General features: G+C 40.2%; 1 protein-coding gene across 14 annotated transcripts in view; it reads left to right on the top strand.

The window, feature by feature from the left end:
* Positions 1–25,452, top strand: part of SOX5 (SRY-box transcription factor 5) — a 628,709-nt gene extending 603,257 nt beyond the window's left edge. For all 14 annotated transcript variants that reach the window (XM_015868603.2, XM_015868595.2, XM_015868586.2 and 11 more), the window contains 4 exons: positions 13,725–13,833; positions 14,695–14,868; positions 21,224–21,440; positions 24,780–25,452. In XM_015868603.2, coding sequence (XP_015724089.1) covers positions 13,725–13,833; positions 14,695–14,868; positions 21,224–21,440; positions 24,780–25,083 — 804 coding nt within the window. In that variant the 3' untranslated portion in view covers positions 25,084–25,452. The remainder of the gene's footprint in view (positions 1–13,724; positions 13,834–14,694; positions 14,869–21,223; positions 21,441–24,779) is intronic.
* Positions 25,453–26,621: the final 1,169 nt, after the last annotated feature.

A 26,621-nucleotide genomic window follows, 5' to 3' on the forward strand; every position in this document is an offset into this window, starting at 1 on the left:
CTCCAATTTCATGCACTTTCTGGAGAGGAAGGGGAAGAAGAAAAGAGGTCAGTGTTATAGGTATCCTGCGGTACCTACAGTCTCTCTTAGGAGAGTAAGAGCATTGGTATAGGGAGAGAAAGAAAGAAAGGGATGGAGCATGTTTATGGCATTTCACATAGAGGAGTACCAGAAGAGAAAAGGGAAAAGCAGAGTGTCAGATATAAGAAGAGGTGATCACAAGCACAAAGGAATTTATATTCAAATATTTAAGCATTCTTGAAAGGATGCTCGGAGCAGAAATTTCTTTTCTCTGCTCCCCATGTAGAAATGACTTTAACACTCAGCCAGATGCTAATGCAAAGTGACTCAAGCTATTCCTCGCAAGCATAGCTAAATTGCCGTTATTTGTTAAGCGCATTGAATTCAGCTGTGGATACAGCAGTTGGTTGCATTCAGAAAGCATCTGTACCCTTTTTTTTTCTTTTTCTTTTTTTTTTTTTTTTTTTTAATCCTCCAAAGCAGAGACAACTCTACCTATCTCCCCCCTCTCCTCCCTTGTGCTGGCTGGGAATTGTCAAGTGACAACCGACCAAATCCTTTTGGACAGGAAGCCTTCATCCTGAGTTCTATATACTTGCAAAGCAGGCCTTGTGGTTGGATCAGGAAGCCCATTAAAAGCACTTTGATGGTATGGAAATTCATCTTCATGAAGCACCCAGGCCCCTAAGCAGCATGCTGTTTAGCTGTGGTTACAGATCAGTCATTCACATCGGAGGGCAGTAATTGTGCTGACGGCTTGTTCAGCAATGGAAGTACATAAAATAATCCCAGGCCCTCCACCATGGCATTGCGAGTTAATCTTCTTTAATACAGATCAGCTGTTGTTCTAACACATGACTTTATGCTGGCTCTAGTGACTCTGCACAGCCTTTTGATTAAGTAACAGGAGTGGAACCATCTGCATTCACTTTATTCTGTTACTTTCCTATTGTTGGGATTCTTCTTACCCTTCTGTTTTCACTTCTCACCCTCAACTGGGGTTGAAGTTTATTTTCCTCTCTAATGCATGCCTCCTGGTGGGCTTGTGGAAGGCAAGGAGTTCTTTTACATGGTAGCAAGAAGAAAACATTGTCTGCTCAATTGAATAATTTTTTTTAAGCAATTGTAGGGTTTGATTTATTTTATACAGTAAATGCCCAAACTTTCTGAGGACCACACCAATTAACTTTATTTTATTTTTTTATATTTTATTTTATGTGTAGACAGGAAATGACAGAACCAAATTTGAGATTTCCTTGGGTTGACCCAATAAGCACTATTTCAGAAGTTGCACTGTACTTGTTATAGGGTCTCCTGAACTATCTCTTGCATCTGACACAACAGAAGGAAGGAGAATGTGAAGTTTAGGTACCTGTTCTCCTTTCCCCTTAGTGCTCTGGGCCATCTACTAACCAGCCAGCTGTGAAGTTCAGATCCAGACAAATACCCCAACTTCTCTGAAGTCTTTGGCTGTTTGTCCTTGGATTTGAAGTTTTCTCTCTTCGTAAGAGCAAGATTTCAGATGAAGGCAAATGTTTCCATTTTGCATCAAATTTGATTTTTTAGTTTGTGTGTTTGTTTATTTGTTTATGAGGAAAAGAAAAAGAGAGAGTTGGGAAGGTGGATAGCAAGAAATAGAAATGCTGTGTTGTTACCACTGAGGGTTTTCCTTCACAAGCTCAGAGTCCCACTAGGACCCCTGAGCTTCTGCAGTGTTGTTTGCTTATTGTTTCCTTGCTGAGATTTTGGAGTGAGGGGCAGAATTAAAAGAGGTTCAGTGAAGGCAGCTGTATGTACATGGACATACTTGTACTTAGAAATGTATGTTATATCTGTAGTTCTGTGCAAAAGAAAGATCGCTCTTCCTCCTTCAGAGTGATCTTGGTCTCTGCCGTTTTTGTCATATTAATTGCTATTGCAGCCTACCACTGAAGGTGGGTCCTTTATAGCTCAGGACATGTAAGTTATACTATTGGTAGGGATTTATCTTTCATGACTGGAAATCACCTTTGGGAGTCTGTTAAAACTCCAAGGCTTTTCTCCACACATATCTATGACCCGTTATCGCACTTTGGTTCCCAGGTGGGTCGATCCTCACAGACAAGCAGACCTGCCAGCTGAAAGGCAATAGTCAGACAGGAATTCTGTAGAACTGGAGAGACATTGTATAAAAGCTGTCATAAATGAGGAAAGACTTAAAAAAAAATGGCTAGGATGATTTGGGTGAGTCACTTTATGGGCATCCAACTTGGACCATCTTGAGGGATTTGATTTTCAGAGGATTACAGTAAAAACCATGAACATCATGATGAACATGGATTTTAGAAAAACCTATTTTAATTGCAAATGCAATAAAGCATATTTTTACTTTACTTTTCTTGGAAACATTTCTGTGTATAAATGAGAAGTGTGTGTATGTGTTTTTCTGGTTTCTTGGAAACCCGGGAGCATAGTTTTATTTGTAATTGTCATCTCCAGTTAATTATAGCTTGATAGGTACTATACATAAACAGCGATACCTTTTATACATGTAGCTGAGAGCGCAGATTGTCATCTAGTGCAAACACTAGAATGGGCAGCATTGGAAAGTGGACTCTGCTATGTTTACTCAGCCCCAAAACTGCCTGTTCCTTTGCAAACAAGACATACACAAACACAAAGAGCCAGCATGTGTGTGCATGCATACAAACCTACAGCGTGCTCTTGCACAGATACACAGCACAAACATGCACAGAGCTCGCCAGTGATTTTCTGACTGTAGCCAGAGTTTCAAACATCCATGTGTGCACTCCGGTAACTGGAAAAGGAGGGAGGAGACACATAAGCAGGTTTTTGAGCTCTATGTATGCTGCTATACAGTGCTGGAGCTTGCTGCAGAAGGTTTGGGCAGCTGGCACTGCTATGTAAGTACACACAGCCACGTAGGCATGTTGAACATGCATGGGCACTCATAGCATGCTCTGGAACAAGAACGTTCACATATGTAAACATCCCATGCTCAAGTGTGGCTTAACCCGTGGTACAGATTTTCCCAGTTCCTGTGAGGAGTGTGTCCTTCTGAAAGGCTCTGACATGTACTTGTCTGCTGGGCTGTAACTAAAGAGCTATTTGTAACAATATTTATTCCTGTTTTGTAAGTAAGAGCCTATTTATTATCCATGGTTGTGGACCATTGGGTTCAAGATGCCTTCCCTCTCATTCCAGCCTTCCACTTCCCACCCCCATCTCTCCCTCCTTCCCCTTAAGAGAATGCCAAACATGAAATGACAGTGACCAATGTTGACTTAATGTGGATGTTTAATAATGAAAAAAGTGTGTCAGTTCCAGCGTTAGTTACAAATGGCAGTAAGTATATCGGGTGGCAGCCCTGTAATAATTTTACATCCATCATTCCCTTCTGATGCCTCACTGGCTGCTTGATGGATGGAGAGAGCAGAGTTAACTCTTAAGAAACTGCTGTGATCCACTGAGCTGAAATGAATTCTGTCCCTGCTCTCCCCTCAGGGAGGAGGGGGATATTAAGAATCTCAAACCCGCAGATCGTGCTGTCTTTGAGAAATAAAACACTACAGCTCACTTTACTAAAGGCATAAGAAGAAGCTTTTTTAGCACGTGGGATTTAAATTTCTCTTGCAGTAGAGGATTTTCCTTCAATAACAGATTTATTTTCTTATTCCCCTAATAGTTAAATTTGAACCAGAAAGTTGATAAAAAGATGGAGTGGAGGAGGACAGAAAGGAGAAAAAAAGGAAAAGATCTGTAAAACTGAGCCTGACCCAGTGCTTCCTGCAAACACAGGGAGCCTGTGGCTCAGACTGGAGTAAGTTGTAATGACTGTAACTGGAGAAAATGGGACCTGGTGTGAGCTGGGCTCCCCAGACAGAAGAAACGCCCTGGAACTAAGTCCAGAGGTGCAGTACAAACATCATAAAGCAAATAATTCTGTTAAAGTTAAAACCTGCTCATTTTCATAATCTCTGCAGTATTTTACTGGTAAAATACTTCGACATTTCCAGTGACTAGCAGAGGCTGTCTTACCCACAAACATTACGTACACGCAGACTTACCCCTGCACATTCTGCAGACTGCTAATATATATGTCCTGTAATTTGTAGCTGCTCTATTCCTCACTGGCCTATAAAACACTAGGAAAGATGATCATTGTGATGTTTTTGTTCTTCTCTCTCAGTGTGAGAAAAGATCCTTCTGTTCAGAATAGTTATTATGCAATATGGGGACTAATGAATGTATCCTGTGGACAATGGGCCAATACAGGCTCTAAATCAACTTACAGCACAAAGATTAATATATTATCCCAACAACTGTATGTTCACTTCTTATCCCCCTTTTCCCTACCCTCTTCCTAATTTTATCTTAACTGAGTTCCTTTGCCAACAGAAATTTTTGTATGCGTTTTGCAGTCGTCTTTGTTAATGCTATCAACAGAGAGCAGACAGTTTTCAAAAAGCATGACAACAAGGCAAGCAGGTATTATGTCATCACCCATCCATCACCCTGTATGTCAGCCTTTCAATAAGTCCAATCAGCAGTCTCAACAGGATCACTCATATTAGGGGAGTCCTCTATTCAACAGGGCTACTGTATGCATTGTAATGTCTCCTAAAACTTTTCTCAAATTTAATTAAAAACATACGTCAAGCTTGCATGCTGCAAAGATCTAAACTGTTTTTGCACAGCCTTGGTAGCTAAGCATTAAGCATTTTGATTTAGTTCAACTGAAAGTTTATATATATTTTTTCCCTTTTCCATTTTCTCCCCCAACACTTTTTTGCCATTTGCTTTGTGGAGCTTGTGTATATTTATATTTACAGCCTCTGCATTTAATGGCCACATGCCTTATTTTCACAGATGGCCAGTGGAAGACTTCCCCTCCCCCTTTTCTTTTAGTAAAGCCTGCTTTTGGTTTTGCTACTTTTGTCACAGTGCCACTACTCAGTTAGCAAGTGCCTACGCATGAGAGGGAGAGATTCTGCAATGAGGATTTTTTTAATTCCCGCAAGGATTTTAGCTCTTCATTTAAAATGCCTTTTCTGTTCCCTGATTGACCATCATCTACTCGATGTTCAGATGTGTTTTACAAAGGAGAATTAAGTGTGTGTGTGCTTGTTGCAAACATCACTATGGTAGAGATATATGGGCAGAGTTAGCTAATAAAAACTGAACAATGCAGAGGGAAGGACAAATGCTGCCCACAGACGTGTGCATGAAGTCAGGGAGAAGGTCGTCTTGAGGCAAGAGGAAAACCCTAAGTTCTTGCAGTTGTCAAAATCTGAATGTGAACTTCAGTCTTCATTCACTCCAAGGGGCAAAGATTGGAAGTGTTCTCCTGCTAGTGTAAATAAACAAGGGCTGCAGCTGTTTATACCTTAGTGGAAATTTTATTAAGCCCAAGAAAGATGGATCAACTTTCTTCTGAAAAGGAATCATGCAATTGATTTGAGTTCTTTGTATTCCTTTTGAGGTTTTTGAGCTTTTCAGGTTAAGTTCTAAACTTTGCCCTGCAGTCACAAGAGCTAATTACTTCCTGAGATCTTGTTATTATGTTTGCATGATCACATGCCTCCAGTAGCTTGGGTTTTAAGCGCTTACATACATGGGCACCGGCATCAGTGCAATACCTGCCTCCAATGTAACAGAGGTTGGACCCAGTCCTTCCATAAATCATGCTTCCCAAGGCTCCTTTGAGGCAAGCCTGTCCTGTTCTGTCCATCCTAGCCTGCAGGTACTCACTCAGCCCAGTGATAAACGGTCTTGGTCAGTATTGATGCCAATACTAGGGAGCAGATAAACTAATAAGGCAGTTTCTTTCTTAGGGGATGACCTAGGTACTGTGTCAGTGTTTTCATTAGGACTACAAGAATATAACTAAAGGTACAGTAGCCTTCATGATTTTAATACCTTCTAGGGAAAAATGGATGAGAATGGTATTCATGTCTGTAATGCTACTGCACTGTTGACCCACCTGTTGTTTGTTACAGTTGCAGGGAGGTAGAGTTCTTGCTTTCTCTTTACATGTGTGCAGACACTCTTTCAAAGGATATCCTGCGTGGATTGTGATTTTCAACTAGCTTTGTTTTTGCTGTACTACTTCTGTTCCCCGGTTAGCCCTTCCTTGCCTCCAACGCTAGCTATAACAGCTCTGTCTGACCTGCTGTGCAATTTTTCATTGGAGCTGAGATGGTGCATTTCATGCAGAGATCTCAAAACTCTTCACAATGGCAGGAATATATCATGATCGCTATCCTGCTCGGTTTTGTACAGAACAACTGAACAATGCAGACAAACTTACCAGAGCATGTAAGCCCAGAAAGCAGGCTAGATGAGAAACTGGGTCATACAACTCTTAACCTATTTGCAATCAGCGGATTACAGCTGGATTTGGTTGAGGTCAGTGCCTATGCCTTCACTGTAAAAACTTCTGTAGGAAGGAGGCAGTGTCTCATCATTCTGCTTTGCTTTTGCTTTCCTTTCTTTTCTTCCTTAAAGAAACAGACTGATCATTCCTACCTGCATTTTCATTTAGCAGTCCTGGCTTACACTATCTCTCAGAGCTCATGACCAAAGTGAAGGAGGACCTCAGTGTCCTAATTTCCTGTAAACTGCTACTTTCCATAAATTTGTTTCCAAGTCAAATACAGTATTTTGCCAAGGAAGTCATTCTTCCTAGAATAAAGAATTTAAAACATATAGCTTAGGGAGCTGACCCTTAGGGGCTGCCAATTTATTGAGAATTTTTCCCCTTTTGTTTAATTGGACTCTGTCTTGCTTCCAGAGTTTGAAAGGTACTGACTAAGAAGCTCTTAGAAAGCAAAGACCTACATCCAACAGGGTATGACAAAGAAAATGGCTATTACAGATTTTAGTAAATTCTCCCAGTGGTTCAGTGTCTGTTCCTGAGAAGGGAGTGATTAAGTGCTTGGGCCTGTTCAATCTCTCAGATTTTTTTACCTATAATGCCTAATAGGTCACCTGTCCATTGAGTCCATGTAGTACTTCATATATATTACAAATTACATACAATGATTTTCAGGCAGTATTGGACCAATCTGAATACGTGCCCTAAAGCAAGTATGTTGTTCCTGTACCAAATATTGTAACTCCAGTTAAGACTGAATGTAATAATTCTGAAACAAGTACCACAAAATCAGGAGGAGCTACAAATAAGGAAAGATATTTTATTTTCTGTCTTCTAATGCTGCTTTTAGATTCTGTGGGTGGATTATTCCATGAAAGGGAGATTTCAGATAGGCACGACTGCAAGAGCTGAGGGGGTGGTGAATGCATTGTTTCTTCATACTCAACTTTGATGCAACAACAACAACAACAAATCTCCCAAGTGATAAATTGCCATGACATTATAAATAATCTTTCATCTTCTTTGGTGGTCCACGGAGTTTATATAATTGGAAGGCTAAAACCCTTCTTTGTTGTTTCTTCCCTTTTCATTAGTACAGTAGAAGACTATAAAATTGTGCAGCCAGAAGGGGTTTAACAATTACTGAGTCAACATTTGAAAGTCTCACTCTATTTTATCATTTCATGCATGTGCTTTTTATGAGTTTTACAGCCCTGCAAGCGTTACTTAAGCAAGGTCTATTGTAATGGTGTATCTGTAACTGCTCATATTTTTTGCTTTCACTAGTAACATGTGCCATCAGCAAGAATCACAATTCCACACACACAAAGAAATGAGAAGCTTGAGGTTACAAGTTTTAGATAAGATTTGGGAGTGCAGATCCTAAAACCACCTGACTTGCTGTGGAACTTTTGAAAATTCATTTAATATGTGACTTCTAGTTTCTCATCTGGTAAAAAGGGATAATAACACTGCTTTTCTTTGTGAAATTATGTGGCTAAATTCACTGATGAATGCAGCACACTTAGGCAACACAGAGGACCCTTTATCTAAGTAGAAGATCCCTCCAGAAAAGTCAGAACTTCTTTTATGATGACTACAGGTATAACATGACCCGGATTGTAACATGGCTTGAAGTAGGACATATGCAGTGTGCATGGTATTCATTTTGAAGATGTGTGGCATTAATATGCAGGAGTAGAGCCTGCACTGCAAATAATTCATCTTGTACACATCTTCTGGGCACACCTCGCAAGTTCTTCCCACTCTCTGTCGCCCATAATGCCTACCTTCCTCCAGTTTTCCGTATACTGGAATACAGTGGATGAAGATTTTATAACACAGACTATTCTGATGTTTTCTATTGGAAGAAGCAGAGGAATTGCACAGAAAGATTAGTTCTACAAAGTTTTCATTCATGTCTGTTGTAGTACAAGACTCTTCTCCTAGGGGAGCTAAGAAAAATGCCATAGTGTTGAATGGATAACACCTGGCACTACCAGTGTGTCTGATATTTAAAAATATTTTTCCATAGTAAATGAAAGTGAACTTTCATTGCCTGATCATAATCTAGCAGCTTATCAGCTCAGTTCTCTACGATTTTGTGCAAGGTTTGTGTCTGAGTGGTTGGTATTTACTGGAGCTTGCTGAGAGAAGAATTCTGCCTCAGCAACACAAAGCATGTTCATTGGTGCTACCAGGCCTGCTCACAATCTGAGATAAAAACTAGCATGTTAAAACTCAGACTATTTGAAAATACCACCTTTAGAGTTTAGAATTACTCCCTCAGAGCAGGATGTTAAATATCTGGGCAAACTGCACTTGGGGCAGGGGAAATGGGACAGTAAAAAGGACAGTATTTGGCAGACATCTGTTCCTTTTTACTTGTCAGCACCAAAGAGAACAAAGATACCAGACACTCTGCCCATCAGTGTGTTTCTAATTCTTAGGTGCAAGAACTAATGAGCAAGTTTCTTCTTGCAGTCCACATTTTTTTAGCCTGGCCCTTTAGTTCACTTGGAAAAAGAAAGACAAGAGTATGAAAAGATGTGCCTGAGCACTCCTCCTCTGCTGTTCTACACAGGCTCAATCTCTGCAGGCATCAGACTTCTTAAAGGGAAAATATTCATATCAGGGGAAATGGGGGTAGGGCTAGGGGAGCAGAAGACCAAAGAGTGGACTGCTTCAGTAAAACTGCTAACCTTAAATTATGCAATCGGAAAAACAGCTCTTGCCAAAGTGCAACTCTAACTGAGTTCAGAGGGCTGTCAGTGGTTGCCAAATACCCCAGCCAAAAGGATGTCTCCAAGAGGGGAGGAAAGGTCCACTGCCATATGCCCAGCATTCAAAGCAGTGTGGAGGAACTGTGAGTCCTTCAGGAGTGGAGGTGTGTGCAGGGTCACGGGTGCACCCTTTGGGTTGTAACCCAGATCCAACACAAAACAGAGGCGGTGAGGTCAGAGGGCATCAGACAGATGTGTCAAAGTGTCTTCATTTCTCAGTCCTTCCAGTGTTTTACTTCACTTTTGTGTAGTAGCGGGAGGAGTTCTGGCAAAGATTATCAAGCTGTTCTACATATGTTTTGACTCTTCTTGTTTTATGTTTCTTCTATGAAAGAGGATACAACCAAGTTCTTGTCATTTTTGGATCAATGCATTGTTAAACTACAACAGCTATCCCTGACAGAAAGCCAAGTAGCCTTTGCAGCTGACCACAACACTGACTCTGACTTGTGGTGCTTAGTCAGTTTTTATACATATAATTTTTTTTCTACATGACACATTCCATGTGTGTATATGTTTTGTTTTGTTTTGTTTTTAATTTTTTTAAACATAATTAAAACATTTCTAGGAGCAGTACTACAGATCAGCCTTCTCTAGCAGATTGCTTTCTTTGGTTACAGGAGTTTTAGAAACTTCTCATCACATTGTAGGTATTGATGAAACCTGTCTGGTTATGCCTTCAACCACTGGGCTACTGTGGGATTGCTCTCTGCAGTATTATCTTCTCTGTTTTGCCAGTTAGAATTTTAGATGATCCAGACAACAAGACTCTTGCTGCCTCTACAGACTCCCTCCTACAGTCCCAGCAGAAATTAGGATAGTTTGTCTCAACATCTGCCTGAGTTCTTCGCTGAGGTTAAAGAGGAAAAAAAGATGTTCGTAAGATATCTAGTCAAGTCTTCTGGGGCCTGATGTAAAATTCAGAAATTTAGGAGAGAAAGAAACATTTTATCTTAAACAAGACATCCCCTTGTTTCTTCGCCTGCAAGAGCAGAAGCATTCCTTACTGTTTGTTTCCCTTGCTTAACACAGTGTAATTTTTAGTAGGTCTCACAAGGAAGTATTTTAGCACTTCCCTGGGTCTGGACCAGCCTTGCCTTTTCTTCCCAGCATGATTGTGTCTAAGGCTGCATTTGATGCCACTCATGCAATAATAATGGGATGAATTGCAATCAGTACCTCTGGAGTGGGGGACAAACCTGAAGAGTAGAGATTATCATTGGTTATTTCCCTGCAGCTTTTAAAACTTGAAAGCATGTAGACCGAAAAAGCATGTAGCTGAACTCGCTTCCCCATTACATCCTATGCATGGCAGAGTAAACATTTGTGGGGCTTGATACAACGATAAGGCAGGCTCCAGTACAGTGCTTTATCAAAACTGTTTTATTAACATGTGCTGCTGAAACCAACATGCATGCATTCCACCTGTTATCACTGGACGATACCACAGCCTCGTTACTGTTCACACAGCTAATCCCAGCATAGCAGAGTGGTGGCAGTTCTAAGGATATGTAATATAATATCAGTTTAAGGTAGTGATGATAGATAAGTCCTCTTTCAGTATGAATTTGAAAATCCCCATTATGTTCTCTGAGATGAGTCTGTGCTATAATTGCCAATGAGTTGCCATTTTATTCGGGATCTTTGGATTTCTGTTTTCTTTGGAGCTTCCATGAACTGATAGGCTCTGTAGGAAAACTGGTGGGATGCTTCTACCAAACTGAAAGTAGTAACCTATGGACTGATCACTTGGAAATAAAATAACATGGGAATGTCACCTGGCCCCTTTCAGCTGTTCTGTAATTTTAAAAGTGCTTTCATATGTTGGGATTGGGCAAAATCAGGTGCAGCGTATTCTGTAGAAGGAACATGGGCCAGGAAGTGCTCACATTGGCTGGGCTTTTGTGTCCTGACAGAGCATCTCTGCTGTCTTGCTGTTCTCCTAATGTTGTTGCAGAGATTTAGTAAAGAGCAGGCCTTATATTTATCTTTGCCTGTTTTATTTTTTTTTCCTTATACTTCAACCTTTTCAAACATTAATGCAGAAGAGTGCAGCTAGCTGTCTTGGCATCTTCCATTTCAAGAGCAACATCATGCTAAAGTTCTTTTTAACTGCAAGCTTATAGTTAGGGATTGAATATGTTATCATACTATATATTTAAGGAGCAAGGAGAAAATGGGAACCATGCTGAGAAGGTGAGCTCCATGCTCCTCTGTTCCAGATGCCTGAAGAGCACCTCCAAGTGCTGCAGCCCAGTAGTGCAGTAGCACCATCTGGCATCCCTGCCCTTCCCCTCTTCCATCATGCCCTCCCTCACACACTTCATTGGATGTGGCTGTACCTCAAAATGCAAACTTTGTACAAGATGGATAGCAGTGGAGCATCTGTAGGCTTGTTAAGTCAAACTCTGATAAACGAGCTGTACCCAGTGTGTACCTTGCAGACAGCATGCTGGAGTATTCGCTGACCTTAAGACTCAATCAGATCATGTAGGGAGAGTGTGGTTCTGAATGTGACTGCCTCCAACTTCAACAACTGCGCTTACTGCATAAAGAAAGAGCTGTTAAGCCTGTGCCCTTTGCGCTCTCAGCTCTGTTTCTCTAAGAGGTTTATACATGATTCAAGAAAAATCTGCAGCGGAATAGCTCTACTGGTGTACCAAGCAAAAGGAAATGTTCCTTTGCATCTGAGACTGGTGGCAGCATTTTTAAATGGTAACTAACATACACATTTGTAAACTCTATCATTATGAGTTTGATGGTAAATAGGGTTGTGTTTGTTGTGTTTTGTTTTGTTTTCTTTTGGTTTTGTTTTTTTTTGAGGAAAAACTGTTGATGTGCATCATAGAACTATTTGGATGAGATAGTCAACTTACTCCTGATATTTTATCTGCACACAGGCTGTTTTGGAAATGAGAGCTAAGTTAAAACCAGTAAACCAAAGAGTTTGGTAAAGCTAAGTACCAGAAAAGTTAAAGTGCTTATTCAAGCTTCTCCAAGCTCTTGGGATCTGCTGTGCCTAGGAAGTGTTGCAGAATCCCCCCTTGCTTGTGGTAGACTGGCTCAGCCTCATGGGGTTTTCCTGCAAAACCCAGGAGGATAATCCATCTTGCTTTGTTTCAGTGATGATACATCTGGTTGTAGACAGGGTACAGAAGTGATTCATAATGGAAGTGAATGTGAGGAGGGAGAAATTTAACCTAATATTCCCTGAAGTGTGAATTTACCCAGTTGAGCAGATTAGCCTCATTTCTAAATCTCTCAAGAAAATCTTTGGGAAGTGACTTACATGAATTTGAACTGTTCTTTGAATTGCAGATGCAGGGGCATCACATTGAGGGAAGCATTTCTGTATTCATATTGTTCTCTTTTCTGTTTTCTTCTATAACACAATCCAGTGACATTATTAGGCTACACAGAACAGTTGTAAAGTCTCTGGTTGCCATGTGAAATCTGAAAGTTTCTTAGTTTGTTGATCTTTTACAGTCTTCGATTGTGGAACAGATCAACAAAACAGCAATCTTTCTTTCAGGGAGATGCTCAAAAGACTTTTTTTTTCAACTGGAGCCACTTTATTATAATTCAGCATCATGTCATTTTCTGCGTTTTGCAAAAGGCACAGTGCCTAACATTTTGAAATGTTAGTATTGCTTTCCTGAAAGATTTATTTTTAAACATATGATTGTCAGGAAGATAGAATGTTTATGAGTAATATGCACGGGGAAAACAAAAACAATTGGAAAATGGAACACCTTTCTATTTGCAAAGTCCAACGATTCAGAAGAAAGGGAAGTATTTTGAAGAGAACATTGGAATTAATTGCCCTGGCATCTTGTTCTGGCAATGTCTGTAGACACCACTGCAACCTGACAGATTAATTGGCAGCATGCACTAGCCTGTTGCAATCCCGGGTTCACTGATAGTTCTGAGTATGTGAGTGACGGACGGGCTGTTAGGAAGGTTGGGTAAACAGTCCAGACAGGAACACAAACCACTGCCCAAGTATCATATCAGTCCAGCCCGACCATTTCATAAGGCCTGAATAAGTTCAATCTAAAGTGTTCCCTTTTTTCCCCTGTGGCTGCTTCCCGAAAAACTGTCTTTTAAGACAGAAAAAGGGCGAAGTTGCCCATGTCTCTGCGCTTTGAGTTCAGGCGGGAAGTAGAGTAAAACAATAATTATATTGCACAAGAGCATGTATCATCTGAACTTCCAGTCCAGCTTTGCAGTCCCAGGGACACAGGGAATTGATGTATTCTTCAGATGTGCATCCAGTTTTATTATGCTCAACTAAAGCAATCTTTTCAACACTACAGAATTAGCTCATCACTAGGTAATAAGCATGTTTTAAAAAAGACTTGATGGAGTCTGCAACTGTACTGCTTCCAAAAAAAAACAGCGTTATGTATTTTTGAATGACTGACTCAGTAAACTGTTGTGAATTAATTGCTATACAGATTCCCTATCAGCCCTTTAAACTACCCACAAACTTTACAGTATTTAATGATTTTCTTGATGCAAATCCTGACATCTTCCCCATGTAGGACAAAACGACACTGGAGACCCTGACTCAGCAACTGGCAGTAAAACAGGGTGAAGACGGGAAGTTTAGCCATGCAATGATGGATTTCAACATGAGTGGGGATTCTGATGGTCAGTACAAATGGCTTCTCCTCATTTCTAGTATTGTATGTATTTATCTTTGTCATCTGGAGGACAGTCTTGAGTGTTTGGGATGTCTGTGGGGAGGTGAAGGGGTTAATGATATGTGGCTGTGGCAGGAAAAAATGATTCATCATGTGGTGTTTTATGTCTGGAGGTGATTTTTGAACTTCTCTTTTGTATGCTCTACATCTCAGGGAGGAAACAAAAATGTATTTCTGATGGTGAAAATGAATTAAGGAAGCATGTAGGTGTGGGATGAGATCACACAGGAAGTCCATGAATTACAGACTTGGTCATTTTCACAGGGCACACACTCTGTCTCTGTAGGAACTTGTCTGGGTTTGATGAAGCAGGCTTAATGTTCTTCTCTTTCTCTGCAATTGCTTGTGTTGTTATGAAGAGATAGGCATTAAAACAGATATTCAAATGTCCACTTGGTACCCAGAGGCTTGATTAGGAGGAAACACCTGATGTTACCTTATATCTCACCATTACCATCACATTCTGTAAATAAGAAAGGAAGAAAGTAAATATATCTACACTGATAAGTGTTGATTTTAAGTTATTAAGTGGTAAAAGATGTTTTCAAAAAGCTGTTGAATGCTTTATCTTGAAAAATATGGAACACTTCATCAAGTCTGTGTTATGTGATGCTGAGTCAACAGAAAAAACTAAAAATTAGACATTAGACAATATATGGCATTTCCTACTTCTTCAAATAAAAGAAACAGCACTAACCCATTGAGAACATTGACTCATTTAATGCACAGCACTTCTCTTAGGCTACTCAAGCCAGAAGCAGCTGTATAATTAAACACAAGTTGGGAGTGATTTTCTTTCTCTTTTTAGGAAGTGCAGGAGTTTCAGAATCAAGAATTTATCGGGAATCCAGAGGGCGTGGCAGTAATGAGCCCCATATCAAGCGCCCAATGAATGCATTCATGGTGTGGGCTAAAGATGAACGGAGGAAGATCCTTCAAGCTTTCCCTGACATGCACAACTCCAACATTAGCAAGATACTAGGTAAGTTTGGTGTCATTTATTTTTCTTGTCACAAAACTCAGCACTTGTGATGGAATAAAGCGGGGCACCTGATACAACTGTGAATAACTATCCTTAGGTTGTCTGTTTAGCTTGCTGGCTACTGCATCAAGAACAGCAGCTATACAAGTTGCCACCATGCTGCCCAGTGTAATATGTTGACCATAACCTGAAGTGCTCCTGTATCTTTGTAATTACTCAGGTTGTGGTGTTGATTTTGGTGTGAAGACATGAACTAATGGATTCATTTTATTAAACTGTTGATCAAGCACAGAATGACTGCTATCATGTATTTGCCCATGCATTTCATCTAACTAGAAGCACACCACAGTATTTGATTTGTGCCTTAGCATTGTCTGTTCAAAGCAGTGATCATAGGGAAGAGATCCTAAAATACATCCTTTTTATTTTATACACTAACAGTTATAAATTATTCTTACTATGTTCCTGTTACACTATTTTTTATCTCAGCACACTGTCTCTATCACAAGCTGCTTTTTTTTTTCTAAATATTCTGAGAAGAATCCTGAAATCTAAAAAAAAATTTCAGAATTAATTCCCATATCCTCTAGTCTTCACATCCCAAGCAATATTTGTCATGAGTATCACCTAACAAATTTTATGCCATAGTCTTCAAATTTTTCTGTTCTTACTCAAATTCCCAGGACTACATTCTGTCTTAAGTAATTCTTGTGTGAGACACCGAATGATACTGAAAATGAGTAATGGGGGATTTTTGAGGCCAATGAATTACTCTTCTGCAGAAATAAATAAATATATATCTGTGACCAACTCAGAGATGATGCATTTTTACTGATATAGACTATGTTACAGAATGTAAGCATGCATCCTGCCACTGGGTAAAAGCTTAACCAGAGTCCTTGATTAGCTGGGCTACATGTCTGTCTGGTTTTGCAGACAACATGAGACATTTAACGTGATGATAATAGCACCATTAACCAGGTGCAGGGCTGGTAAATATGCTGAGTTTAGTCTGGTCAAAGATTTCATGTTCGGCTTGATTAGGGTGGTGTTATGAGAAGTTTGCAGAATGCAAGTGGAAATTAGATAAAATTGCTTGGAGAGGCAGAATGCATTGGCTGTGGATGGCAGATGTGATGAAATTAACCCATGATTAAAAGGGTGGTACATGATGATTAGATTAGTTGTGGGAGCAGGATTAGAAGGGTAAATTGTTTATGTTGATGTTAAAATAGCCATATACTGGTTAAAAGGGATTATACTGGTTACAGGTGTATGATGTGATTAGGCTGAGAACAGGGCAGTAATGGTTTTGGGCTGTTTCTAAATTGAGAGAGGGCCTGGTTAAACCTGTTTTAAAATAATCAGCTTCAGAAATCTACAAGATCATTTTGAATGGCCCTTTTCATATAGAAAGTACAAAGAGAGCTTGATGTTTTCCCTCTTAACTGATTGTTTTGGATAACAACCTCCGACAGCACGCTGCTAATTCATTCTGCTTAAAACAGGCGTTTGAGCTGGGCTGACATTTTACGCAGTCTCTGGGGATCCTGGTTGACATTTTAAAGGGCTTCTAAGCATTTTATAATACCCTAAAATCTGGTTTTAATAAGCCATTCTGCTGAAATTGTTAACATAAGGAATCACCTTTTACTATTTGGCGCTAGATCAGGGAGATATGGGGACATCTTTTTCTGATTAGATATACAGTAGTTGGAGTAAAATGTGCAAATTCATTACAGATCCTGTTGAGGTGACAGACAGTATAGCTGACTCCAAACTCTTTACTGTTTCGCTGTCAGATATGGGAAAAAGCAAGGTTTAAAGTAGGAAGAGATGATGTTTCTATTTCCTTCCAGCATCGTGTTTGATATACTTTTTTTTTCCTCCTCTGCAATAAAGAGGGATGCCCAATGTCTTCTTCCCTGGCAGGAATGTTGCAGAGGTCTTCCCTCAATTGCAAAAGGCCAATCTTTTGAAGTCAGCAGGGAGCTCTCTGTTAACTAGCATAGGGTGAGCAGCCAGAAACTCACAGTTCAGGCAACTATTAGGGGCTCTTTATTAGAACTCTGCCATTTTTCCTTACTGTTTTTTAAGCAGTGCTGTTGCTGCTGAGGTCAGTGAGCTTGCTGTCACCAGGAATGGCTTAGATGGGTTGTCAGCCATTGAGGGTCATTTTTATAGTAAAATGGGAGGAGAAGCCCTTCCCAGCACTCGCATTCTCTGGGGATTATATTTGACACTGTGCTATTATGTTTTGAGCATAAAAATTAGGTACATGGATTTGTCACTAAATTCATCTGTGCATACGTTTGTCATCCATCTGTTCATTGCAACTTAAACGTGTGGGTAATTTATTTTTTTTTTTAGTAAATTGTTTAAAGGAAGTGCTAAAACGGGTTTTCTGGACCCTATCAATTTAATAATGCATTGTTTAGATATTTTTGTAAATATTTTAATTAATTTCTCTGAGAAATTTACATAAGGCAATTAGAAGAAAATCGGTACCTTCAGAAATGTTTTCATGGATGTGCATGTGTGTGAATGCAGACATATATGCATACCTATAATACATATGTATGCACTGTGTATGTGCTTGCGTGTATACCTGTATTTTTTAAATGTAAGATCAGCCTGCTGCAGATACCCAGATTGAAAGATGTCAGTCCCATAGACTAAAAGTTAGGCAACGTTACAAGCAGCTGAAAATTCTCGCTGGAGAAACTTGGCTTGAAATTGGCAGTCGGCAGAGCTATGAGCCCCACATAAGCAGAGGCACGTGTGCAGTGATGGGTGTCTGTCTGTCTGTACTGCCAATCCCTGCTCAGCTGGCTGGCTGTTCTCACTGTCACCAGAAATGCCTCACGTGGGCACGATTCTGAACTGCCCTAGCTTGTGCTGGTGCTGCAAAGTCTAGTGATTTTATCGTTTATTTTCTAAACACTTCAGGCACCAGATCGGGGAGGGCTGTGTGAGAATCCTACCCGTCATTATGCATGTGTGTAGGGAGGGGACGGGCTCATGTTTTTGTACTCAGAGAGAAAAGCCTTGCATACTTGACCCACTCGGAGCTTTCCAACACAGATGGTGAGCAGAAAGCTCACCAACGAGTGTAAATCTTCCCTTAAAAAGAAACATTTTTCAAGATTCTTCAATTACACCTTATCTGGGCTTGGGCTGGCACTTGGCATAGGTTCCTGTGCCTGCATGTGTGTGTTTATTGACATATAAAAAACTGCAGATAAATGTATTGCAGATATATTTTGTCCAAACACAAAGTACTATCAGCCAGCTTAGCGCGCTGACTGATGATCCTTATTCATACCTTAGCTTACAAATGCAAGGCTCAGAGTAGTAGATTCTTCAGAATTTCAGAAGTTTTATTAAGACCAGTTAGAGAGCTGCTTGAATTTTGCATAATTAGTAAGAAAACAAGTGAAAATGCTTGAAAGTAAAAACCTAGGGTTCAGCATCAGATAATGTGCCCATTATCAGCTTTTATTTTGACATTGCTGTTTGTTTAATTATTTATGACACATCAAAACATTCTAGTAAATGATATTAAATGTATTTTGTAAAAAACAATAAAATCAGAGTAAGTTTTGATATCACTGCAGAAGGCAGCTATTAAAAATTAGGAAGGAAAAACATAATGAGTGACATTTATGTATAAATATTGTATGTGTAACTGCGTGTACAAATATTATGCATCAAAATTTCAATTTTTATGGCCCCGATCCTGCAAAGACTTATGTGTTTGCCTTACTGCACCCACTATTTACAGAACTTTTCACGTGAGGGATAGGAATCTGTCTGCTCAGGTCTGACTGTAGGATTGCAGCGAGATAGTGCGGTTAAACAGGAATTATGCTGGTATAGGGAAAAAAAAACATCATGACAATTTTGCAACTACTGATTTTAATTTCTATCTTTCTCTATGTCAGTCTCAGAATATACCTGACTATTAATCAGCCCCTGAGCTGCAGGTCCCCTCACAGTATGTGAAGTAAACATCAAGATTTGTTTAAGATCTGTGAGGTTTTTAGCTTTGTTATTCATAAATAAAAACTGTTTAATCGGCAGGAACTGGGGCTGGAGTTGTTTTTTTAAGGCACCAGGACTGCGGCATGTCTGTGGTTAGAGGGCTTTACTAAAATTCGTTACTTTCTAAATATGCTAAGAAGCCAGTTTGCAGATGTCCAAGAGGCAGACTTTGAAAGTAGGCATCTTCCTGTAAGAACTATGTCAGCTTTGCCGTTAATTTTTGACATCATTCAATCCTATCTATACTTATATCTTGTGCGCTAAACCAGCATAAATAGGTTTCGAGTGTTTTGGCAGTCTCCATGTGTTTATCACGGTATCGTTTAGTCCAAAATCTAAGAGGCACTACAAGTGGAAAGTTGGTGTCACTTTTTCTAGTCACTTCCTCGGCCAGAAAAAACATGGGATAGTTTCTCTGCAGGAGACAAGGCTTCTGATGCAATTCTGTAGGCAGAGGTTGGCTGCCCCACATAACAAAGTGCCGTGTCAGGGATGTTCACACTGAGCTTCTGGATTTGTATGGCATACAAGTGCCATGTAGCAGTTTCAGATTAAATCCTGGAAAACATCTACTTGCACTCATATTAGGATGGAACCATAGAACGATAGAATGGTTTGGGTTGGAAGGGACCTTAGAGATAATAAGCTAATAACAGCTGAAACAATGAAGTGTCTCTCATTCCAGAACTAGCTGGGGAATCTCTGTGCCTTATATGTGAAAAGCCTGACAGTTTTTTACTCCACTTGAATGTTTGCCAGGAAAGGGCTATCCACAGCTCCTCCTCCAAACAAAGACGCCATAATTTCCAACCAATTGTCACAGGTGTGATGCCAGCCAGCTTGGATCACTGCCAGACTGCCAGCCCTTTACTCCAGAAGCTCAAACGGCACCTTGAAATAAAGATTCAAAGAATAATGGGGAAAATGGTGTGTCAGTGGCCTGAAGGGATCTTTCTAGAGGGAACCAGACTGTATTCTTCTCTGGGAAGGGATAGCTGTTCTCTCTATATTGAGAGTCTTGGGGGCACAGTGAGCTAAGACAGGCCTGACTAATAGCATGAGCTAAGTGCAGTATGAATAACCATGAGAAATGAAGAACAAGAGGAAGTCAAGTATGACATATGACGTTGTGGACCCATTAAATTGAGAAACTATTCAAACTTTCTTTTTCTTTCTTTCTTTCTTTTTTTTTTTTTTCCCCCAATGGAAAAGTGGTCTATTTTCCAGTAAAATTTTCCTTCTGTGCCACATGTTTCACAGCTTGGACCATTCCTGTTCTTTGAAATGTATCTTACCCTGAAGCACTTCTGTAGTCCATGGAAAAATAAAATAGGATAACTAATTCAATAAATTTTACTTTCTGTTCCCATACTACATCTTTTAAGCAATATTAGTTTGTAATTTTCAGGAGGTATTCGAAAAAAAAAAAAATTATGCAGTCTTCATTATTTCCGTGGCTCAAGTATCCACATTAGCATAGACAGAATGTCAGAAACTGGGCTGCCAGCAACCAAGCCATAGTGCAGCTCTGTGCAGAGGTGTTCCAATATCCCTGTGCTCTTCCTTTTATGACATACTAAATTCTTTGTTATGTTAGAGCTGGCAGTGCTCACCAGGACTTGGTCTTGGAGTTAACACCCTGCTGAGACATATGGGATAGCTTATAGCTGTTAAAGGTATTGCTTCAGGGTCTTTGCAGGTTCTTGTGCCCAGCAGCATACTATTTATGATCAAATCAGATGTTGCTTTTCATGAATGTAGCAGCTAGAAAGATGTTATTTGTTATGAAAGACTGAGCTGTTAGACATGCATGTATCCAGAGTAGATTCAGCCATAGCGAGGCATGGCAATCAAATCACAGCACCTGGGAATGCTGCCTCCCCTGTAACAGGAGGGGTAAGCTAAACTGTGGCCAAAGGAAGCTCCCAGCAAAGTAGACTTGACATACCTAAGGGGTTTCTTGCAGTTCACTAACATACACTGCTCAGTTTTTTAGTGTCATGGATTGCTCGTTATCAGGATAATGCTATTATTGATCACCTGAAAAAAAACCCACATAATAATGGATAAAAGTTTCCATAAAATAGTGAAAGCCTCCAGTATCATCTCTCTCCGCCTCATGGCCATACTCAAGAAGTTTACAAGTGAAATGCAAACAAGACCTGACCCTTGTCTGGAAGCTCTGACAGATTCCCAGCCCAAAGCAATATGACCGTCGGTATCTTGTTCCAAGTGACCTAGTTGCTTCTCTGCCTTTCAGTGCTTGTGAGGGAGCAGAACCTCATTTCTTGTTCTTTTTCTTTTGTGACAGGATCTCGCTGGAAAGCTATGACAAATCTAGAGAAGCAGCCATACTATGAGGAACAGGCCCGACTCAGCAAACAGCACCTGGAGAAGTACCCAGACTACAAATACAAGCCAAGGCCGAAGCGCACCTGCCTTGTAGATGGCAAAAAATTACGCATTGGCGAGTACAAGGCTATCATGCGCAACAGACGTCAGGAGATGCGGCAGTATTTTAATGTTGGGTATGAGACCTTTAAAAACTACCATTCATTTCAGAAAAGTAAAAAAAAAAAACAAACCATTTTCAGGGAGAATTCTTAATTCACTGTGGTAAACGATACATTTTATTGGCAAGAAGATTATATATTGCTAGCGGAATGTGAAGCTTATACTTTCAAACAGTGTGTTCCAGGAGGAAGTTAGGCAGCTAGGGATTTTTTGTTGGCTCTGCTGTATGTTCATCCTACAGCTTCAGCCAGCTGTCTCATTTCCACACCGATCATGCAAAAGAAAGAAAGAAAAAAAATAAATAAAGCTTTAGAGTTTCCAATGAAATGTAAGTTTTCTAATAAAGTCTTGTGAATATTACTTTATTATGGGGCCTCAGAGGGTGTATCTGAATCTGTGGTAGTGCCTATTGATCCAAAAGCCAAAAATACAAGTTTGTGTTCAGTATGATCTATGGCAAGTGGTCTGTAAAAGGACTGCTGAGCATATTGAACTTCAGCTGGAATACGGACTTGGCTCACTTAATTCATATCAGACATGAAGTTGCATCCATTGTTCATCCTGATGGCACTTGTCGTACTAGGGAGTGGATGTCTTCCAATTCAGTAAGCAAAACGCTTTATGTAGGGTATAAATTTCAAGAAGACTGGTTCTGATAAACACTTAATAGATCAGCTTGATTGGCTTGATATGATCAGGCTGAAATCCGTCTGCAAAACTCACGTCTTTTCCTTCTGCAGATGCTCCTTAGTTTTGCATAAAGCAGATCTAAACAATCAGAATTATTCAGTAATATTCCTTTAATCACTCCAGAAAATTAAAATACAAACACTGGTAAAAATAAAAAAAAATAAAATAAAATAAAATAAAATAAGAAGTTAAAAAGATGGAAAAACAGCAACAAAAACAAGCCTCAGAAATAATGGAATTTACCTTCTGTTTCATCTCAGGCTGAATTCGGAATCATATTAACTGCACCAAGTTGCATATCTCCCTAGTTAATGACTAGAAGTAGCAATAAAGGAGAGAAAATCTGTCCAGCAACTGTTAAGTGTCATCAGACTGTGTTTTAAACAGCTACAGTGTGCATTGTTATAATAAGCTGCTCAGCAGAGAAATTTGAGCTGCTTAACCCTGTGGTGCTGGCAGGTCCAGTGATCCCAATGGTAAGCACTGAAACAAACACAGGGAAGTCAGCCAACATTTGGCATCAAGAGATTAAAAAAAGAGGAGGGGTGCTTTCTGGAAAAGAATAGGTAGCAACAGAGCCCCCAAAATACTGCTTATCTGGTTAGCATGCATGCTTCATCATGGGAAAAAAATTAACCTTGTAACGCTCTGCATATTATTCAGCTTTCCAAACAAGGCTGACATTGAAATCAAGACGTTTCTGGAGATAATTTACACTGAGGCAATTAGTGCACGGAATCTGGGGTGAAATCTTTGTAGGAGCTACTGACAAAGAGGCCAATGACCGCAGTGGGGTCAGTGTTTTATTCTGGGAGTCCCAGCACTGCAGCTGCATTCCTGCTTTTGGTTCCCCATCTGCAGCATCGCCCTGCACAGGTCATTTGGGGCTGAACTTCTGAACACAAATCCAGCTCCTAATTGCACCCTAAAGTAAGTGATGGGGTTTTTTAAGAGCTCTCGCTGTGCGAGCTGCTGGGACATCCTGAAAACCTGCCTGAAAACAGCACAATGGGAAGGACTGAGCATTTTTTGCAACTCTTGTGCTTAATGTTTTTGTGTCTTAATGACCTCATCTTTAATGGTGGTGTGGTAAACACACCTCATCCTCCAGAGTGGACATCCTGTAGAAGTGGAAAAATACTGTTCTTAAATTATTTAATATTTGGAAAGCACTCTGAAAAGCACCATTTAAGTGCAAAGTATTCCTATTGTTAAATATTAAAAGCAATTTAAGTGTGCTGAATCTTGTTACAGAAATGCTGACTCCAGAAAACAAAGCCTTCCTATTGAATTAAGAATAAAATGCAAATTAGATCCGCTCCCTTCTTTAAGAGCTGTGTCTTCAGCTGAGACAACTTAAACTTGTTTCAGCAACAAGGAAATAACGATTATACTGACAGCGGCCTCGCTTGAATGGCAGGCAGGAAGTAACTGAAAACACAGCTAGCAATTCCAAACAAATGTAAAGCTCTTTGGCTGAGGAGAGTCTTTCAGGATCACTGTACTGTGCGGGGCTTACTGTACAGCCAGGGCACAGCCAGGCAAGGGAACAGGGAAAGGTTTCATTCTTAATTACGAATGTTCATCTCAAGAGACTCTGCCCTGTCTCCTGTGGCAAGGCTTTTCAGTACAGATGGACACACCGCTGATGACATTACAATGTGCAGCATGTACTGAAGAGTATTACTGCAATGGAATTACTTCATGCAGCAAGGAAACAAAAGGAGCATGAATTTTAAACCTCTGGGCTTGTTGGGACCCTGAAGCTTCTCAGGGAAACAAACGCTGGTATAACACAGCTAGTGTTCTTGATGCAAAGGGAATTTCTATGGCCTGGAATAATTCGTCTTTCATTGCTGCAGACAGGTTTCCAAGGCTTAGATGCTATATAAAGGCATCTTATAGAGGATTTGCTCAAATGCTCATGTTGTTCGCTTGCTTTTTATTTATTTTTAAATAATGCATGCTTCCATTTTAAGTCTGGCTTTTCCCAGTTTTATCCACCCTGCTTCAAAGTTTCTGTTTTTCACCCGTTTTACTCACTCTGGTAACTGTCACCTTCCAGTGGGAGGCCGTTACCCACTTGGGCCCCAGAAAGCCCACTGCCCTTCTCTATAACAAGGGCCAGGTCCAGGTGTTACCATGCAGTAGACTTCTCTCATCAGAGAGGCCTTTCCTTTCTCCTCCAAAGTTACTTCCCTTTGCTTTGCAGACTGTCCAGCCTTAGCTTCATTTATCCTGTTAGCAAATTTTTATTTCTAATCCTTTCAACTGCTTGTGATTGTTTAAGAAGATTTTCAAAATGCATGGTTTTGTGAGGTAGTCCATGACTGAAAGGGTGCTTGCTTCTTTCTGGCTGCTCAGTAAAGAAATTTGCGTCACAGGCTGATAAGCTGAAGCTGTGTGGTTCAGGTGTAACTGAAGAAGTTCACAAAGGTTGAATTTCCTTAGCAGTGAAGTTGGTTTGGGCTCACTGTTCACATCAGGAGCATCAGTTGGTGAATCTGGAGTATTGATACCAGGGTAGTCATGTGTGGGCCATCCATAAGCTCCCTCTGAATGCTCAAGAGCGCATGCTAATGGGTTTGCCAAATGCCGTCATACTTGCTCTCTCTCTGCTTCTTGCAGTACTCAAATGTCCTCTTCCTTCTTCTCCATTGCAGGCAACAAGCACAGATTCCCATTGCCACCGCAGGTGTCGTTTACCCAGGAGCCATCGCCATGGCAGGAATGCCTTCCCCACACCTGCCCTCAGAGCACTCAAGTGTGTCCAGCAGCCCCGAGCCCGGGATGCCTGTCATCCAGAGCACTTACGGCATCAAAGGTGAGGAGCCCCATATCAAGGAAGAGATGCAGACCGATGACGTCAATGGAGAAATCTACGATGAGTATGATGAGGAAGAGGATGACCCCGATGTGGACTATGGCAGTGACAGTGAAAATCACATTGCGGGGCAAGCCAACTGATCAGGGTCCAAATACCATGTGACCCGCAGGACTTCAAGGAGAAAAGAAAAAATAAATAAAGCCCCATCTGGTTTATCCTTACCAGTGGCCAAGCACATTAACTTTCTCATACACTGACTGTTACTTTAACTGTTAGTCTTAACTAGTTGGGACATCAGCTGACTAATAGACATCAGCCTGCATCAGAAGAAAAAAGGCTCAGAAGAAAGGAAACAAAGACAACGACAACAACAACAGAATAATATAAGCTATGGGTAAAATAATGCCAGTAATTCAGCTGCTATACCCGAGCACTGAAGTCTTACCCGTCGACCTTTTATTATTATTATTTTTTTTTTCAAATAAACTTTATGGCTGTTTGTTCTACAATGTTCTAGAAATTCTCACTCAGGTACACAGTGCCAACAAGTGGCTTGTGAATGTGTTTTGTTGTTTTGTGCTACAGTTTAAAGAGAAATAATTTTTCTTTTTTTTTCCTTTTTTTTTTTTTCTTTTCCTTTTTTATTTTTATTTTTTTGGTAATGCACCTGACAGGAAAGAAGAAAAAGATAAAATTCCTTTTTCCCCTTCTGTCTCCTCCTTCTCCTCCCTGGCACGTTTGGGTCTGAAGCGTGTGTGTGTGTGCGTGTGCGCGTGGCTGGCAAGGAAGGAAGTGGGGAGCCTGTTTCTGTTAACCCCAGCAAGCAATTATTTCCTTTCAAGAGAGAACTTCTCTTCATCAGTTGCACATCATACTGAGTCTTTGAGCAAGTGCCAAATTTGTACTACAGCGCTGAACTAGTCCAATTTGCTTTATTTTATTTTTTGTTGGTCTTTGTTTTTGTTTTTCTTTGGGTTTCCTTTCTCTTCCTGCTCTATCTCAAGTTAGGACAGTGTTGTATCTTAGACAATCCCTTGAAGAACCTGATATACCAGCAGCTGGTGAGATTAGATTTATATTTTTGGTTTTGGTTTTGCTTTTTAAAGGAAACTGTAGGTGCCATTCTCAGGTGAAAAAGAGAGAGAGAGAGAGAGAGAGAGCATAAGAAATTTAGAGAAAAAATATTTTATGATCTTGGATTTTCATGTGTGCGTGTTTATGGTACTAATAAGAATAATATTGGACTATTGTGAGCAAAAAGCATGTTCCAGAATGAAATCCTGCACCCTCCGAAGGACTTGGTCTGCAAAGAGCTTTTGCTTTTCATTTACACTTCAAGTGGCAGCATACAGGACCTAACAAAAAGATTGTTCAAAATAGGGTTTGTTCAACACATGACAGGGCAGCTGGAGATGTTAACTCCTCACTGAGTGTAATTAGGCTACCGTGATGTCCAGTGTTAATGAACTCATACCTGCAGGGCTGCTGAGCACTGATCGCTGATTCCAAATGCAATTGCGTTGTGGTTTTGGTGTTTTTAACTGGCATTATTTTTTTTTTCTCCTTTGCACTTGCAGAAATCCATTTTTATCAGTGGGATGTTTTTAGTAGGTAGAAAAACTGATAGATACAAAGAGATTTTTGTTTTCAAAGTCGAGAAAAGAGAACCCAAGCCTTT

The sequence above is a fragment of the Coturnix japonica genome, chromosome 1 (assembly GCF_001577835.2).
Source record: "Coturnix japonica isolate 7356 chromosome 1, Coturnix japonica 2.1, whole genome shotgun sequence".
NCBI lineage: Eukaryota > Metazoa > Chordata > Aves > Galliformes > Phasianidae > Coturnix > Coturnix japonica.